Source organism: Zingiber officinale, chromosome 5B (genome assembly GCF_018446385.1).
Source record: "Zingiber officinale cultivar Zhangliang chromosome 5B, Zo_v1.1, whole genome shotgun sequence".
In the NCBI taxonomy this organism is placed as follows: Eukaryota; Viridiplantae; Streptophyta; class Magnoliopsida; order Zingiberales; family Zingiberaceae; genus Zingiber; species Zingiber officinale.
Window position 1 is genome coordinate 64,973,762 of NC_055995.1, and position 18,965 is coordinate 64,992,726.

Consider the following 18,965-nt stretch of genomic DNA (forward strand, 5'->3'; position numbering starts at 1 on the left):
TCCTTCCACCGGACGGATACGCACAACACAAGGATTGTCGAAGTCTTCCTTAAGTGACTCATCACATGCCCGGAATGTCGAGCGATGGTCTCCCTCGCGACTGACGACGGAGAGAACTCATGAAGCCGATCGGACCGGGCTGATAGGCCGCTGAGCGAGACTCCCGATCGGCATCGTTCTCTAAGGCGGAGAATCGCCGGCGTCAGGAGCGGTCTCGACCGTCCGCTCGGGAAGAGGAAAATAGAAGCAATACTTCGAGGCGAGATTAACGTTATTCTGGAGGCCGTGGGAGGAGACTCCAACCGAGCTAGAAAGGCGGCGTCAGGCCTCAGTTCATGCGATCGGTGTGGAGAACGAACGGAAGGACCCGAAATTAGTTTCGGGCCCGGGGACTTGGAAGGAGTTGAAGTGCCCCACGACGACGCTCTGCTCATCAAAGCGATAATAGCTAACTATACTATTCACCGCGTATTCATTGACATAGGAAGCTCGGTCAACATCATATTTAAGAAGGTGTTCGATCAACTACAAATTGACCGAGCCGAGCTGTTACCCATGACATCCCCGCTCTACGGGTTTACGGGTAATGAAGTTCAGCCGGTCGGACAGATCCGGCTGGCTATCTCGTTGGGAGAAGAGCCGCTCAGGAGGACAAGGACAACAAACTTCGTGGTGGTCGACTCTCCCTCGTCCTACAACGTCATTTTGGGACGACCGGCGCTCAGCGAATTTCGAGCGGTCGTCTCAACCTTCCATCAGAAGATCAAGTTCCCCGTGGAGGACAAAGTGGGAGAAGTACGGGGAGATCATCTAGCAGCTCGGCGATGATCCGGGCAGAAGCCCATTCCGCTCGGAAGGCGCCCCGGATCGAGGTAAACGCCATCACTGAAAAGCCACCCTCTTTAATTTATGAAGAAAAAGAGGAAGTGCAGATTCACCCAACCCGACCGGAGGCCACGACTTTTATTGCATCCGATCTAGAGGAGAAGCAGAAAGAGGAGCTGATCCAATGCCTCCGGAGAAATCATGATGTCTTTGTCTGGTCGACACATGAGCTGCCCGGAATTTCACCAAGTATTGCGCAGCATGAGCTCCATGTCCGACCGGACGCTCGGCCAGTCAAGCAGAGAAAAAGAGATTTCAGCGCCGAGCAGAATGCCATCATCCGGGCGGAGGTGGAGAAGCTTCTAGAAGCCGGCCATATACGCGAAGTGCAGTTCCCGAGCTGGTTGGCGAATGTAGTATTAGTCTCCAAGCCGGGCAACAAGTGGAGAGTATGCATAGATTTCAGGGATCTCAACAAAGCTTGCCCAAAAGATTTTTATCCTCTGCCCCGGATAGATCAGCTGGTGGACTCTATGGCCGGCTGCGAATTAATCTGTATGCTCGACGCCTACCAGGGCTATCACCAAGTGTCGCTCGCCCGTGAAGATCAAGAAAAAGTCAGCTTCGTGACAGCCGACGGCACTTATTGCTATAATGTGATGTCGTTCGGATTGAAGAATGCGGGGGCCACATATCAACGCTTGATGAATAAAGTATTCAGAGAGCAGATCGGGCGGAATCTAGAAGTTTATGTGGACGACATTCTCATTAAGTCCGTCCGAGCGCCCGATCTCTACAAGGACATGGAAGAAACCTTCCGAATGCTACGCAAATATGGAGTCAAGATAAATCCCCAGAAGTGCCTGTTCGGAGCAAAAGGAGGGCGTTTCTTGGGGTACATAGTGAACCGGCGGGCATGAAGCAAATCTCGGAAGGTGAAAGCTGCAAGATATGCCGCCTCAGAAATACAAGAGAAGTCACGCGTTTGACGGTCGGATAACCACTCTGTCGATTCATCTCCAAAACCGCAGAGCCTTCCTTTTTTCAAGATCTTACGCAAGGCTACAAAATTTCCTTTGGGATGAAGAATGCGATCAGCGTTGAAGATTTAAAGGCATATCTGAATTCGCTTCGGTATTAGCCAAGCCGACTATTGGTGAACCACTTTGTATTTATCTATCCTCGTAGAAGCAGAATGCAATCGGCTCTGTCCGGTCGGGAGGGAGGAGCCTATATATTTCCTTAGTCACATTTAAAGATCTTGAATCTCGCTACTTTGGGCTTGAGGCTTTGCTTTGCTGTCCTCGTAGCTCGGCCTCAGTCCATACTTCTTGGCGCATACTATTATCGTCAAGACCAATAGCACATGTGTTCTTGAATCCGAAGCATCCGGGGGCTCATCAAATGGACGAGTTGAGTGAATTTGACATCAATACCAGCCATCGCGATCAAAGTGCAATCCTTGGCCAATTTTGTGACTGAGGTGCAAAGGCCAGAGCCGGAAGCTATGTGGAGAATATATGTGGATGGGTCGTCCACTCGGCTCGGAAGCGGAATTGGAATATTGTTGCTCTCCCCTCAAGAAGAAAAGATGCACTTATCCGTCCGGCTGGATTATAAAGCTACCAACAATGAAGCAGAGTATGAGGCCCTCATAGCTGGCTTGCAGGCTGCCCGGCATGTGGGAGCCGGTCGGGTAACGCTTCACTCGGATTCGCAGTTGGCCGCTCAGCAGCTCTCTGGTACCTTCGAAATCAATAGTGCTCGGCTCAAGCTCTACGCTGAAGCCTTCGAGAAGCTCAAAGCCGATTTTAGAGAAGTTATTGTCCAGAAGATACCCCGAGCAGAAAATCAAACAGCTGATGAGTTAGCCAAACTTGCGAGCTCAATAACGTCGGTCGCCATTCAGCAGCCAATTGAAAAAGTATTGTTGGTGGCGCACGTCGACCGGATGGCAGGCCTCACGTTTCCAAGTGACTGGAGAACACCCCTCGCGGAGTTTTTGCGCTCAGGAGCCACACCGTCCGACCGGAACGAAGCCCAGCTGTTAAGGAGGAGGGCCGGTCGGTTCACACTCATCGGCGATCAGCTTTACAAAAAGGCTTTCTCACGTCCGTTGTTGAAATGCGTGAGCTCGGAGGACTCGGCTTACATCCTCCAAGAAGTACATCAAGGATCGTGCGGAGGACATCCGGGCGGATGAGCACTAGCTAAGAAGATCCTGCTAGCTGGATACTTTCGGCCAACTTTACAAGCAGACGCCGCTCGGATCGTGTCGACATGCCTTTCATGCCAGAAGTACCATAACTTCAACCACCGACCGGCAGAGGAAATGAAGGCATCAACAGTTTCATGTCCGTTCGATCAATGGGGAATGAATATTGTTGGTCCATTTCTGATGGCGACCGGGCAGCGGAAATTTTTGTTAGTGGAAGTTGATTATTTTTCCAAGTGGGTGGAGGCCGAGCCGCTAGCTAAGATCACCGAACAGATGGTCAAAAATTTTATCGGCAACACATCATCTGTCGGTTCGGCATCCTCGCCGATTGGTTTCCGACAATGGGCGAATTCACAGGGAAGATGCTAGAGGATTGGTGCAAAAGCTACGGCATGAGCAACACTTCACGTCCGTGGCTTATCCCCAAGCAGCGGTCAGCGGAAGTAGCCGAAATTCTTCGTATCGGCTAGCGACCATTTGGGAGGAGTTGGCGGATGAGTGTCGGGCATCTTATGGGCCATCGCGACTCGAAAGGAAGGACGGCGTCACGCCTTTCCACAGTGTATGGGGGCGGTCATTCTGTTGAAGTTGAGTTGAATCCGCTCGGATCCAAAGCTATGATGAGGGCAGCGCGGCGGAGGAACATAGAGCTAACACAGTCGAAGAAGAAAGAGCCAGGCGTCCGTCAGGTCTGATGGCATCGACGGATGAAGCAAAATTACAACGGTGTAATCCCGGATCGTTCGGTCGGCGATCTTGTCGGAAGAAAGTCAAGCCGGCGGACGTCGGCAAATTGGAGCAGCGTGGGCGGGCCTTCAAGGTTATTGAAAAACTCCGCTCGGTAGCATATTATTTGGAGGATGAAGGCAGGTGACAATGGATCGAAGTGGGTGCAAATCATCTCGGCCTTATCGAGGATGAAAGGTGCCGAATGTAACTCATTTTGTGTATATGCTAGTCGCCCTTGTCCTTGTATGAGGCGAAATTAATTCAAAGGATGGCCAAGGGTTACGGATCGGCAATATCGAAGTTAGCAGTAAAGGCGTCGAGCTCCGGCGTTAAATATCGAGAGGCAGTGGCGTCTATAAACGTCCGGCGGAAGACCGTCGAGCTCCGGCGTTAAATATCGAGGGACGAGCGGCTATAAAACTCCGGCGGAAGACCGTCGAGCTCGACATTAAATATCGAGACGAGCCGGCGTCTATAAGCGTCCGGCGGAGACCGTCGAGCTCCGGCGTTAAATATCGAGGCAGTGGCGTCTATAAGCGTCAGCGGAAGACCGTCGAGCTCCGGCGTTAAATATCGTGAGGACGAGCGGCGTCATAAGCGTCCGGCGGAAGACCGTCGAGCTCCGATGTTAAATATCGAGGCGAGCCAGCGTCTATAAGCGTCCGGCGGAAGACCGTCGAGCTCCGGCGTTAAATATCGAGGCGAGGCGGCATCTATAAGCGTCCGGCGGAAGACGTCGAGCTCGGCGTTAAATATCGAGGCAAGGGCGTCTATAAGCGTCGGCGGAAGACCGTCGAGCTCGGCGTTAAATATCGAGGCGACGGCGTCTATAAGCGTCCGGCGGAAGACCGTCGAGCTCCGGCGTTAAATATCGAGAGGCAGTGGCGTCTATAGCGTCCGGCGGCGAAGACCGTCGAGCTCAGGCGTTAAATATTGAGAGATGGCCGTCTATAAACTTCCGGCGGAAGACCGTCGAGCTCCGGCGTTAAATGTCGAGAGAGCCGGCGTCTATAAGCGTCCGAGCGGAAGACCGTCGAACTCCGGCGTTAAATATCGAGAGGCGAGCGGTGTCTATAAGCGTCCGAGCGGAAGACCGTCGAGCTCGGCGTTAAATATCGAGACAAGGCGTCTATAAGCGTCCGGCGGAAGGCCGTCGAGCTCCGGCGTTAAATATCGAGACGAGCGGGCTATAAAGCGTCCGGCGGAAGACCGTCGAGCTCTCGGCGTTAAATATCGAGGCAGGCGGCGTCTATAAGCGTCCGGCGGAAGACCGTCGAGCTCGGCGTTAAATATCGAGAGGCGCACCGGCGTCTATAGTCGGCGGAAGACCGTCGAGCTCGGCGTTAAATATCGAGAGGACGGCGTCTATAAGCGTCCGGCGGAAGACCGTCGAGCTCGGCGTTAAATATCGAGACAAGCGTCTATAATAAGCGTCGGGAGGAAGACCGTCGAGCTCCGACGTTAAATATCGAGAGACGAGCCGGCGTCTATAAACGTCCGAGCGGAAGACCGTCGAGCTCCGACGTTAAATATCGAGAGACGAGCCGGCGTCTGAGCGGATAGACATTCACATGATACATTCAACGATAGCCTGGTCGTTAAGACCAACATACGGCTGAGCGGCTCGCTTACCAAAAATATACGGAAAACCCCTTGGGGGGTAAGGCACAAAGCAAAGATTGGTCAATGAGAACTAAAGATAATTACAATACCAACGAAGGGCGTTCTCATGCCGAGCGGCTGCTCAGTCGCATGATGAAAGACGTTATTAAAGACAATCGACTTTAGTCTGACAAAGCGTGGTGCCGAGCGGAGGAGTTTTAAAGAACACTTTAGTTATGACGAGAGAAAAATTTCTTGCCAAAACAAAAGTTGAAGGAAAGGAAAAGATTATCTATTAAGCAGAGGCTAACAAAAGTTACACAAAAAATAAGTTTGGCCGGTAGACACAAAAAGTTCAAAGAAACACTCCTCAGGTCGAAGTCAAAAGAGCATCGGGGATGGCGCCCACGAGGTCCTCGGGAGGATGGTCACGTCGAGCGGTGTGGCCTTCGTTAAATGACCCAGTGATTGCCTCTTGGTGAGGAGATCTTGTCGATAAACTTCTCCCAAAGGCATCCAGCGACGATGCCTTCCTCACCTCATCGAGCGAGTCGACTCCCCTCTTGATACTCTTTGAGTGCGCGTGGGGCGTCGTTGGCGACAGATCCTTAAATCTCCATCAAATCTTTGAAGATCGGTCGGCGGCTCTCCTTCTCGGTGGCGGAAGACCATCCGGATCCTTGATCGTTGCTCCAGCCCTCGATCTCCACCTTCATACGGTGCATGTCATCAATGGCTGGCGCTTAGAGTGGTCGCCGTCTTGATCTCCTTATCGTTGTTTGACCATCGTTTCAAGAAACGACGCTCTTTCTTGAAGCCTTGGCATCTCCCTGTAATTTTTGGCCTTCTCCGGGCCGAGTCATCCCCCTTGAGTTTTCAATTCATCCTCCATTCGGCAGACGATCGCTAATGGCGATCTGCTCCACCTAGTTACTGGCAAGTGTGAGCAGGTTAAAACATAATTCAAATCATGAAACAAAGAAAAGAGCATACCGGTGGCTGTTGTAGGTTCTTTGTCGATGTGCTGCCGAGTCGGCATGGCTATTCGGCAGAGCATCCACCCAAGCTTGGGCAAGAGGCCGTCGACCATTGGATCTTTGCTAGGGCGACCATATGGCACCTACCATGCAAAGAAGGCGCGAGCGGTTTATTAAATTCGCGGCCGCTCGGCTGCCGGTGACCTTAGGATGCCACCGGTGGGCGAGGAAGCTTGCCCAAGCGCACTCTGTGTCTGGCGGAAGTTCTTGAAGGGACCGGCACCTCAAGGCCTCGAGAGCCCGAGGAGGTCGGGGTACTCTCTGGGAAGGTCACGACAACGAGCATCCGCGCCCGCTCGGTAGACTCATCAAGTGGAGTTGAGGCGGGCAGGTTAGTCGTCGGCGCTTCCGGTGACTAACGGACATCATCGGCGTGACCCTCTACCTCGGCTTGGTTAGAAGGTTCGGTGTAAGCGGTCGCTCGTGAGAGGTGGCGGTTAATTCGATGGGGCATCCACAGGTCCCTCTTTCACACGGTCGTCGGTCGGATCGGGAGAGCCCTCGGCGACCTCCTTGTTCTTCCGCCTCAATCGGGCGGCTTTCAATTGAGCTTCTCGGTGCCCGCCTTGCCCGCATACATAACTTGCGAGCAACAAGATTAAATCAATTAGAACAAAAGAAAAGGAGGGCGAGATAAACACTCATGCTTTCGGATCGAGGCGGCCGTGGAAGGCGAGATATATATTACTCACAGGGAGGAGTAGCTTGTCAATGTGATGGCGGCCCCACCAACCGCTCGGCCGCATGAAGGTAGGCGCATCACCTCTAAATTTGTCGGTTTGTTCTTGGAGGCATCGCCGGTCACTTGGCCAAAAGTTGTTGGCCGCTCGGGAAGCGCCACATGAAAAAGTGCTCCTTCAATTTGTTGTTGGAGCTCGGCATATTGTCAAAGAGGAAGCCTATCCTAGGCGAAAATAAAGGTACCCTCGGCTTGCTTGGGATAAAAAGTAGTGAAAATCTTAGGCTCGGGGGATGTTGTTCGGTTTAAAGGACTATCACTCCAGCTCAGTGACCTAATGAGACTACTACAGCGCCCGAATCACGAAATAATTACAAATTTGTAAGAAGAACTTGTGGGGTGGGAAGGCTTGGCCAAAATTGGTCTCGAAAGAATAGGCGGTGTCGGGTGGCGGTTTGTCGGTCGATCGTAGGTGTGGCTAACTATTTGGTGGTCGATTGGCGGATCGTTAGTGGGTGGTATGCGTCCTCCTCGTCAGAGCTTTCAGTCGAATACCAAGAGACCGCCGTCGGTTTGTGAGGTGGTGTTGGTCATGGTATAAGGCTAGGGATGGGCCGATGGAAGGAGGAGAAGTTAAAGCAGGGGAAAGAATGCGGGATGATGAAAATGGCTAATAGAGAAAAAGGAGGAGGCGGAAAGGAATCCTTACGGGCAAAGAAGGCGATCGAAGGAGGTTCGTCGGAGTGAAAAAGGTCGTGGAAAAAAGGAGCAGGAGGGATGGTGGAGGCGTATGAAATCGAGATGCTGGGATCGGACTTTATAAGGCGGTCGTGATCAATTTACACGGTCGTCCGGTCGTTGATAGCGAAGGTCATCATCGTCCATTTCATGCATGTCCGCCAGCCACGGACAAGCCGCGATCGCCCGTAGTCGGCGCGTTAGAGGTAGTCTCGCCCTGGCCTTGTAAGGGATGGGACATAATGGGAACACAGGCATCGGACAAGATACGCGAGCGGATCATATACCTATGCACGGCGCCGGCGAGCATGATTGATCATTGCTAATCGGATGCTCCGGATCGGATCGATCGCCTCGACTTGACTAGACTCGGGGAAGGCAAGTGCGAGGAGGACCCCTAGCGAGGGTCAGCGGCCACGTGAGTCAAGCCGGTGGTGCCGATGAAGAGGTGAGGTGAGTGGCCAGCCGAAGCCGATTACTGATGCGATGCGAAGAGATCTGATAAGTAAAGGGATCAGGGATTCCGACGCTCAATGAAATAGTAAACAATGGCCGAGTGGAAGGCCTAAGAGAAGGGCCGACCGGCGCAGGGAATTAGGGCCGTCCGGATGGCGCTCTTCGTCTAGCCGGGCGGGCGGATGTCTGGCCGGCACTGACAGCCGTCAAGTCGTATGGCTAAGCCATACTCCTAGTCCGACAGCTGGTGTTGTCCTGTGCATGGCGTCAGGTAAGCTTTATGACAAACACATACCGAGGTATGGGATGCGGACACGTACACGCCTCGGTGGGCATGTAGAAGCTCTTTCACCACTCTATATAAAGAGCCGCAGACTTCGCCGGAGGTACGCGTAAAACATCTCTGGAGCCACTCTTTTCCACTGTTTGCTTGTCTGACTTGAGCGTCGGAGGGTCGCCGCCGGGAACCCCTTCCCGGCCCGACTTCTGTGCAGGTTCGCCGGAGCTTCGGAGGCCTACGCCATCGACTAGGAGCGCGTCACGTGCCCAGCGTCCTTTGGTTCGACGATTCGGACAGGATCACACGAGTTGAACAACCATGTGAATGTTGCTGAGTCTTCACTTGATATTAATCCACATCCCAACAGAATAGATTGCCCATGATGATTCACCCCAATAAATGGAGAAAAAGGCATGTCATCACTATTAGTCAAATAAGTTGTATCAAAAGTCACGACATCAGAAAAGTAATCATACGCAGCCCTACATCTTGCATCTACCCAAAAAATATTCTTTATTCGAGATTCATCATCTAAATCCAGCACATAAAAAAAGTTTGGGTTCCTACTTTGCATGCGGCAAAAATAATTACTCAAAACTTCAGCATCTCCTTCCCCTAACCTCAACCTTCTAGCTTCTGAAATATAAATTCTACATTTTCTCTCATCAAATGATAAATTCTCATAACCTCCAGCCTCAACTACACAAGAGTGAAAACTTTTGCTTAAAATTATTCCAGCTTGATCATTTAATTCTAATTTTCTCTTCATAGCTAAATCCAATACTTTATTACATCTAAAATGTCACGACTTTTCAGGGCTCAAGAAATGATTATGTTGAAGGTCTACACTAGTTATCACAAAGTTCCCATCATTTCGAACAGCTACATTAGTTTTAGCTTTGCAATTTGTCTTACTAGAAGGTCGAGGGTGTAAAATATTTTTTGCTTGAGATACTTTCTTACGATTTTTGGCACATCCAATAGAAAAATATTTTTATTTTCCATCTTCTCCATTCCTACCACCTACTTTCGAAATACCAAAACCAACACTGGTAGCATAGGAATTATAAAACGTACGAATTTCTTCTTCAGAGGAAAATATCATTTCAATCTGAGGTAGCTTGACTTCTTTGACGGTAGATGGAGATAGGTCTTGATCCGCATGGTCGGTATTATCCTTCATCTCATTTGAATCAAATTTTCCTTCTTCCATGATAGTTTCTTCACCTACATTTATTAACATAAACCATAAAAAACAGAGAACATGCTCTAAAAAGTTAATAACATAAACAAGAAATGAAACTTAGAACAAAGATAAGGGTCGCAATGCACAACTACATCTTGGGTTCAGAAATTAGCAGCAATTAGGTTAGGCAAAAAGTCACTCGTCTTTAAGGGAGAGAGGTCGGTCGCGGAGGAAGAAGGAGGTTGTTGTCGCAGAGAGATGAGGAAGGAGGTCAGCGTCACGGAGAAATGAGGATGGAGGCTGGAAATCGCAGGTCCGAGGAAGAGGAGAAATTCCAAGAGGGGAAGAAGGGGTTGTTGTTGCTTCGCGAGGGAGAGAAGAGAGTTAGGGCACGCGAGCGACGGTGAGGATTTTGACGTGAGTGGGCTTCATTCGCGAAGCGGAGAGAGAGGGCTGAGGAAGAAGAGAGTGTTGCTGCTGCTTCGCGAGGGGGAGAAGAGAGTTAGGGCACGCGAGCGACGCCGAGGATTTTGACGCGAGTTGATGAAGTGGAGAGAGAGGGCTGTGGTGGAGTTGGCCACGTGAGCTGCCAAGGGGGTCGCGGAGGATTGTCACGCCAAGTATATATATGTATATATATATATATCATTTTTTTCCCTTGTAGTACGGGCTCGAAAAGTTCGGCACTCGCAACTCACTTGGGCTCTGAAAGTTTGACACCCCCAACCCAATTTAGCACCTGCGGTCCACTCAGACTCGAGAAGTCGCTAGGGGGCATAACTCATTCAGGTTCGGATTCAAGTACTCAGATTTGGGATCGGAAAATTAGGCATCAGGAAAGAAGATGGCTCTTCTTAGTTTCTTTCGCTTAGTCAAACCGTCAGTCGGATGACCGATTAGATCTGTTAGGCAGTCGCATGAAGTTGAAAAGGTTTTAAAGGGAAAATTAAGAATGAAAAAAAATACAAGATGAATTTTGTTTTTAGAGGATAAAATAAAAGACACACTTGTTAAACAATATTTTAAAAAAAAAAAAAATAGAATATTTTAATTTTGGCGGTAACTTTCAGCTGGCACTCTCATAAAAATAATAAATTAAAAAATTAGGATCAACACGAATAACTTAAAGATAATAAATTAAAGAATTAGGATCGACACGAACAAACTTTTAGTTTCCCCTAGTCTCCTTTCCGGATGTCCGCCGGTACATGAACCGACTTCACTGTCCCAAATTCCCCCGGAAGCATACAGACGGCGCCACGGCGGCGCGTCTGTGCCGACGTCACTTACGTTGGCCAGTTGAACGCGCAACCGGAACACTATACAAAGTATTCAACCAGCTTTAAGCTTTAATTTGCCAGCCACTAAATTCCACCTTTTACTTCGAGCATCTTCCAAATTTACGATCCTCGCCTTCCATCTCTGATTACTTTCTTCACTTTCCCATGCCTCTTTACGCCGCCGGTAGACTAACGACCATAGATTTCGAAAAGCTGATTGTTCGATTTCGCCAGGAAAAAGAAAAGAATATATAAAGTTGACCTTTAGATTGTGATTATCCACTTCTGTTTTCTTATAAATATGGATGTTTTGAGCACAAAGGAAGCAGAACAAGTGAAGAAGAAGAAGAAGAAGAGGGAAACTGAGAAGGCAGAGTCAAGATGAGACGCGCTCAGACATTTCACTGGAACGGTCAAATGCATGTACGTGGAGAAAAAAAATTTCTCTACTGGTAGGCTCGGTAAATTAATTAATTAATTCCCTTTTGTTGATCAGGAAAAGTGGGTCAAATCCAGTGAAGACGCAATCTACATCTCAGCCAAAGCCATGCAAATAGCTTGGGGCAAAGATGAAAGATTCTGGAAGTGGATTAATCTTTCCAAGAACGAGCTTCCCAGAGATTTTGCCAGACATGAACTCAGGTACACCAACAAATGCAATGCAATTAATGCAATGCTCTCATCACTTGCATATATTCTGTGTCACTGATTAATGATCAGCATTCAGTGATCAAATTGCACCATGTTTGCTGCAGCTTTGACAGTGCTGCAGAGCTCGTCCAGGTGAAATGTCTTCAGGTAACAGGAATTCTGGATCTGGCGACCCACGGCCGTCGTCTACACGCATGCAAAACTTATGAGATCATCTATCACGTTAAGTTCAAGGTGGATGCATTCGGGTGGAGCAAAACCCCGGTGACGTTTCTGCATGGGACGAGGAAGACGAAGAAGAGGGGTTACGAGATGGTGGCTCTGTCGCGGAGGAGCAGATCAGGAGTGGGCGAGTGGCAAGAAATCCGTGGAGGGGAGTTCAAACCGAGTGCATTCATGGCTGCAGCTAGGAAGGTCGAGTTTGGGATGCTTGACGTGGAGAGTGAATGGTGGAAGGGTGGCATGGTCTTTGCAGGGGTTACTATAAGGCCCTCAAGGAACTGAAAATCTGGAGACTGCTATACTAGAGTGAATACAAATTTAAATTAAAGTAAAATAAAATGGAATTCGCTGTTAATTTATATTTTCTGTATGTTAATTTGTGTGTATGCATTTGTGGAGATGGCTGTTTTTGACCATGGCTTTGATTATGCTGCTTTGAGAGTTTTATCAGGTATATATATGGGTCGTGGGCGACTTTGCTACGATGATTGTACATGAAGAATAGTGACTTTTTTTTTTAATATCCAAACTAGTGACGATGGTAATTTTCCGATGTCTCTTCGTCAAAACTGATGTTGGACAAGCTTCTTCGGTTACCGAAGCTATAAGAAGTATGTTAGGAATTGAAATTATAAATTAAATTAAACTTATTTGTTGGGCGATCTAAACTGATAATCCTAAGTTGTTGATCTTGAAAGTTAGGTTGAAACGTAAGATTGTTTGGAAGATGATTATTTTGTATCATCGAATCCGAATCCCAACCGAGTTCAAGTGCTAAGTGGGAGAGTCATCGCTTGATACCACTGAGTAGTCGCAATATCACCTGAGTGCCAAGTACCATTAAAAAAATCGTCATTAATGACATAATATATTAGAGACGAAATTAATATTCCGTCTCTAATTTGAAACGGAGTTAAAGTTCTGTCTTTAAATAGAGATGGAAATATATTTCTGTCACTACAATAATCAATAATAATAAAAAACATAAATAATCTGAAATTAATAGTGACGGAAATATATTAGCCATCGCTAATTGGGGACGGAGTTTAAATTCTATCTCTATATAGCGACGGATAATTTACTCTGTCGCTGATTATCATTGATGTATTTGAATATTAACGATAAAATTTAAATTCTGTCTCTAATTAACGACGGATAATATATTTCTGTTACTAATTATTATTACTGTATTTAAATATTAACAATGAATTTAAATTTAGTCACTAATTAACGACGGATAATATATTACCATCGCTAATTATCATTACTATATTTAAAAATTAGCGACGGAAATAAATTTTAATTGCTATTTAGAGATGGAATTTAAATGCAGTCTATAAATAACGACAGAAATAAATGTTCGTCGCTAATATCGGGATCAAAATTAAGGCTCCACCCCGATCTCACAAACTGCTCACGTTCTCAATCTCTCTGTCTATTCTCAATCTCCTCAACGAAGTGTTCTCCAGCGACAACGCCCTCTAATCTCTGTATGATCTTCTCCCTTTTCCCCTCCTCTCATTTTTAACCCTAACGACGATGAGCTTGGCCAACTGCGAACTCGTGACCATGAGCTTTGCCGGCCGCTAGCTCGGCCGACCCTAAGCTCATGGCCGCAAGCTTGGCTGACCCTGAGCTTGCGACCGCTAGTTTTGCTAGCCCTGAGCTCACTATCGCGAGCTTGGATGGCCTTGATCTCACTATTGGGAACTTGTCGTGCTACGAGTTTGGCCAACCAAATCTATCATGACTATAATGTCAGCCTTGCCCACGAGGCCATGACCAACTAGTTGGTTGTAAGATTTAACCTAGTTCGGCAAGAAAAATATGATTTTGGATGATTTTAACCTAGTTTAGCAAGTTTTAGGATTTTAACCTAGTTTGAATCCTTTGATTAAGCACTTCTTGTATACTTTTTTTTTTTTGTATTCATAACATACTTAGTTAATACATGAAATCATGTGTGTGATACCTCTCTTATAATGATTGATATATGCTTAATAATATGCTAAGTTTTGTATTACCTAAATCAAGTTATAGTACCTCTCTTATATTAATTGCATAACTGCTAAGTATTCAATCTTGTGTTCGTAATGTTGTGAATTTTATGCTCATTAGGATACAATGTATATGAAAAAATATTGGATGTATAATAGATTAGAAAATAGATTTATCCAAGAAAAATATTTTGCTAAAGTTGAAGGGTTTGTGAACTTTACAAACAGTCATCCAGAATATATGGTTGGTGTCGAGTTACGTTGTCATTGTTGGAGCAATCCCAATGGTCCGTGCAACCATGTATTTTGGTGTTTGGAAAAAAGGTTTAAGTTAGGTTCACCCTTGTATTTGATATGTGTATGTGAGTGTGCGGGTTTGCAGGATACACATATAACTCTGCTTGATGGCTTCGGGTCCGGTGAAAGATGGAGCATCCGAGGGACCGTGGACAAGACAACAAGGACAAGGGTCGAGGGAAGCGACTTCGAGGCATACGCGAAGGATGACATTGGGGATGAGCCGTGGGCTTGAATGCATCCAAGGGACGAGAGCCAAAGGAAGTAGGCTTGAAGGCAAGAGGTCAAGGTTGCAACAAATAGTCAAGTGAGTCGTAAGGGTGAGGGTCTGAGTGTTGAGAGATTGTACTCAGATACCAGTCGACTGGTGGTTTCATCAGTCGACTGGTTCAGTCGACTGAGCATCGACTGGGAGCAGACAAAATGCTTCTGTTCTCTTGGCCAGTGTAGATTAGTCAACTGGTGTCGAGCCGTTGGATTGTAATGGTCAAATATCCACAGAGGGCAGTCGACTGATGGTTTTGGCAGTCGATTGATAGGCGGAGTTTTTCAACTCGTGGCCTATATAACCAAGGCTTTAGAGCTTGGTTAAAGTTGACAAAATAGAGGTGGTTAACCCCTATTAGTAGTCTACTAGTGTCCTAGCTTCTCAAGAGTTCTTGTGAAAGTTGTGGTGAGATTTTTCTACCCACAAGGAGCTACGTGAGCTAGCCAGAGGTCTTACGGGGAGTAATCCACCGACTGATAGCGATTATCCACCTTACAGATAGCCGTGAAGTAGGAGCTTTATCTTCGAACCACGTAATTATCGTCTTTAGCTTTTGTATTCATATTTGTTTTTATATTATTTTGCTACGCAACTAATGAATACCTAGGAAGTAATTGATTTGGGGGTGTCGTCTATCCAACCCCCTTCTAGCCGGCCATACAAGATCCCCAATAGTCAGTGTAATTATTTCAAATGTAGAAATAAAGCTTTCTGTGATGAGGATACTGTGAAAGTACATCTATGTAAAAAAGGATTTGTTCCAAATTACTACAACTGATACTATTATGGAGAGCCTTATTTGTCTTATCGGATTAGAACTTCGGTTGCTTTTTCTTCTGACATTACTACTCTAGAGGAATCATCATCTAATGAGAATGTAATGCATTCAATGTTTCACGATGTGATCAGTGAGATTAATCATTCTAATATAGATGAAATACCAACACCTGAAATTCAACAACTATATGATATGTTAAAGGACAGTGAAAGAAAAGTATAGAAAGGGATTTCATCTGGTCATTCTTAACTATCAGCTACTGTAAGATTATTGAACATCAAGGTAGAACATCATTTCTTAGAATGATGTTACGATGACATTTGTTAATTGATGTTAGAGTTTCTCACGGCTGATCATCTAATGACTGATAGCTGTTACAGTACAAAGAAATTAGTGAGGGGTTTAAGTTTACTTGTAGAGAAGATTAATTATTACATAAACAACTGCATGATATTTTGGAATGAAGACAGTGAACTGACTAAATACAAAATATGTACTCACCCTCGTTATGAGCATAGTAGTCGCATAGTAGGGAAGAAGAAGAAGAAAAAGATTGCATGGAAAGTTATTTATGACTTTCCATTAACTTCTAGACTTCAACGCTTATATGCATCTGCTGCAACAGCAAGCCATATAAGGTGGCATCATGAGCATGTCCAAGAAGGAGGTATAATGTGCCATCCTTGTGACTCCTCTACATGGAAACATCTTAATAGAGTATTTTCCTCCTTTGCAATAGAAACACGTAATGTGAGACTGAGACTTTTTGCAGATGGATTCCAACCATTTAATCAGTCGGGACAACAATATTCATCTTAGCCAGTTATATTAATATCATATAACTTACCGCCAAGGATGTGCGTTAAAGATGAATTCATGTTCTTTACTGTGCTTATTCAAGGTCTAACAAATCTAAAAGAGAAGATATATGTTTTCTTGCTGAGCTAAATGAATTATGGAATATTGGCTCATAGACTATAATGTTATAAGTAAAACTAATTTTACATTATATGCTACCATATTATGGACAATAAGGGTGTGTTTGGTTGGGGGCTATTCTGGATAGCCTTGGTTATTCATCCAAGGTTATCAACAAAAACCCTGTTTGGTTTAGGTAATTGATGATTCTCGAGTAATGTTCCATGCCCGACACGTCAGCAAAAGGGGCATGCAACCAGGAATAAAAAAACCTCGGAAAACTGAGGTTTTTCTTGATTCCGGGGTTAACGAATTTGTTTATCCAAAATACCCGCGGATAAGAGAAAAATGTGACAAAAAAGAAAAGCATAAAGAAAAAAATAGAAAAATAAAAAAAATTAAATTAATTTTTTTTTAAATATAAAAAAATAAAAATCATAAGAAATCATAAAAGATAATAAAAAAATAAAAAATTGTAAAAAAACTTAAAAAATAGGAAAAAAAAGAAAAAACATTAAAAAAATGAGAAAAAAATAAAAAACATAAAAAATAAAAAACAATTTAAAAAAAAAATAAAAGTAAAAATAATTAAAAAAAATGTTTAAAACATTAAAAATAAAAAATAGAAAAAATGTAAAAAATAAAAAAATAAAAAATAAATAAATAAACTTAAAAAGCAAAAAAGTTAAAAAAAATAAAAAAAATAAAAACACATTAAAAAACAAACAAAATAAAAAAATAATATATATATAAATAAAGAAAACCGTGAAAAAGGAAAAGTAAAAAAACATAGAGTTAAGTATAGTTGGTTTTGTAAATGAGGGTAATATAGTAAAATATTAAACTAGGTTATTCATTAAAACCTTCAAACAAATAAGTTTTTGTTGCATTACCTATATTGAACCAAACAACATTTGATTATGTTTTATTCCCCATAATCTTGTTGGTTGGTCCTAAGAAGATCGTACCGGTTCCACTGTACAAAAATTTTGTACAAGTGTCGAACCTTTCCTAAACAACCTATTGTGTTCTTTAGAACTTAAATTAGGAATCACAAAAGGAACTTAACATTATTGATTCCAAATTTAACTTATCTGTTCTTAATGGTTTAGACTTGGATCGCAAGCGGAACTTAACACTATTGATCCAAATCCACCTATGTTAAAAATTCAATTAAATATTAATTTTCAAAATTGGCTTTCAGGACTGCATGGCGAGGCACTAGTCTTTCTTGGGTATGAGATCATCCACCACCGCCTAGACAAAGCCTTTTAAGGAAAACTAATATTTAATTTCCTGATATAACTCTAGGTTTAACCAAAAGGAACAATCGAATCACAAATTCGAAAAACAAAAAAAAAACACAAACTCAAATTACAAATTCGAAAAACTAGAATATAATGCCTCTTTTGTTTGAAATTCTTACAAAGAAAAATAACTAGCATAATACGGAAAACAATGACTAGTTATGCCTTTTCTTTGTATGCTAATAACCTCGAGATTTTCTGTCGTATTCCTCGCCTCACCTTAGACGTCGTGTGGGCGATGATCCTCCAAGATGAACACCACCCAAAAGTCTTCTTCCTCCTTCTCTAATATTCGGCCATCACCACCACCAAGGGAAAAAGAGCAAGGGGAAAAGAATATGGAGAGGGGAGAGGGCCGGCCACAATGGAGAGAACCAACAAGAGAATAAGACTTGATCTCGCATGAGACCTCTCCTCCCCTTCTTTTATATTACTTGCCCAAGGAAAATAAGGAAAGACTTTTTACAAAAAATAAAATCTTCCTCTTGTTTTTCCTTTTTCCTTTTTATTTTTCCTTTTCCTTCCTCTTGATTGATTCAATTATCAATCATTGATTCAATTGATTGAATCATGGATGATTGGATGCTTTTAATGGCCTACCCCTTACTTGGACACCAAGCAAGGGTCATCGACCACATCATCATCAAGAGAAATAATTTTTTATAAAATTTTATAAAAGAAGATATCCTCTTATAAAATTTTACAAGCTCTCTTTCCTTATGTGGATGTTTAAAAAGGAAAGTTTAAAAAATTAAAACCAAGTTTTAAAATTTAAAACTTCTCTTCTAAAATTTCCTTTTTTAACATGGTTACAAAAATAGAAAGTTTCAAATTTAAAACATCTCTTCCCTTTTTCTAAAATCATGAGGATGGTTAAAAAGGGAAAGTTTTAAAACTTTTAAACCTTTTAAACTTTCTTTTAAACCATGTGACCTAATTCAAATAAGGAAATTTTTATATTTTAAAATCTCTCTTTTAAAACTTGTAGTTATTTACAAAGAGAAGATTTTAAAAAGTCAAAACACCCCTCCTTATTTAGATTATGGTGGCCGACCCCTCATTGCTTGGGCACCAAGCAAAGGGCCGGCCCTCTTTGAGGAGATAGTGGCTGGCCCTTGGCTTGGTCTCCAAGCCTTGGGTCGGCCCCTCTTGGACACCAAGATGGGCTTTATATGGATAGATTTGAGGCTTCATTGAGGCTACGATAGGGACCTAGAGGAGAAATTGGTTTTGGCCTTCCGATGAGCTTGAGTATCCCGTGTTCGCCCTGAACACACAACTCAAGTTCATCAACAATAACTCATTCCACTAGAGAGTTATTATTACACTACCGCACCAATCCCAAATTACATTATGGGCTCCTTCTTATCATGAGTGTGTTAGTCTCCCTGTGTTTAAGATATCGAATGCCCATTAATTTAGTTGAGTTACTGACAACTCATTATAATTAATGTTTTAGTCCAAGAGTAGTACCACTCAACCTCATTGTCATGTCGG

The 18,965-nt window shown here is 44.4% G+C and overlaps 1 protein-coding gene across 1 annotated transcript; it reads left to right on the forward strand.

Annotated features, from left to right (window-relative positions):
• The first annotated feature begins 11,314 nt into the window (after window positions 1–11,314).
• LOC121987447 (protein PHLOEM PROTEIN 2-LIKE A1-like) lies at window positions 11,315–12,301 on the forward strand. Its single transcript, XM_042541235.1, has 3 exons — window positions 11,315–11,453; window positions 11,527–11,672; window positions 11,786–12,301. The coding sequence occupies exons 1-3, from the start codon at window positions 11,412–11,414 to the stop codon at window positions 12,183–12,185; spliced, it is 588 nt and encodes a 195-aa protein (XP_042397169.1). The 5' UTR covers window positions 11,315–11,411; the 3' UTR covers window positions 12,186–12,301.
• The last annotated feature ends 6,664 nt before the right edge of the window (window positions 12,302–18,965 follow it).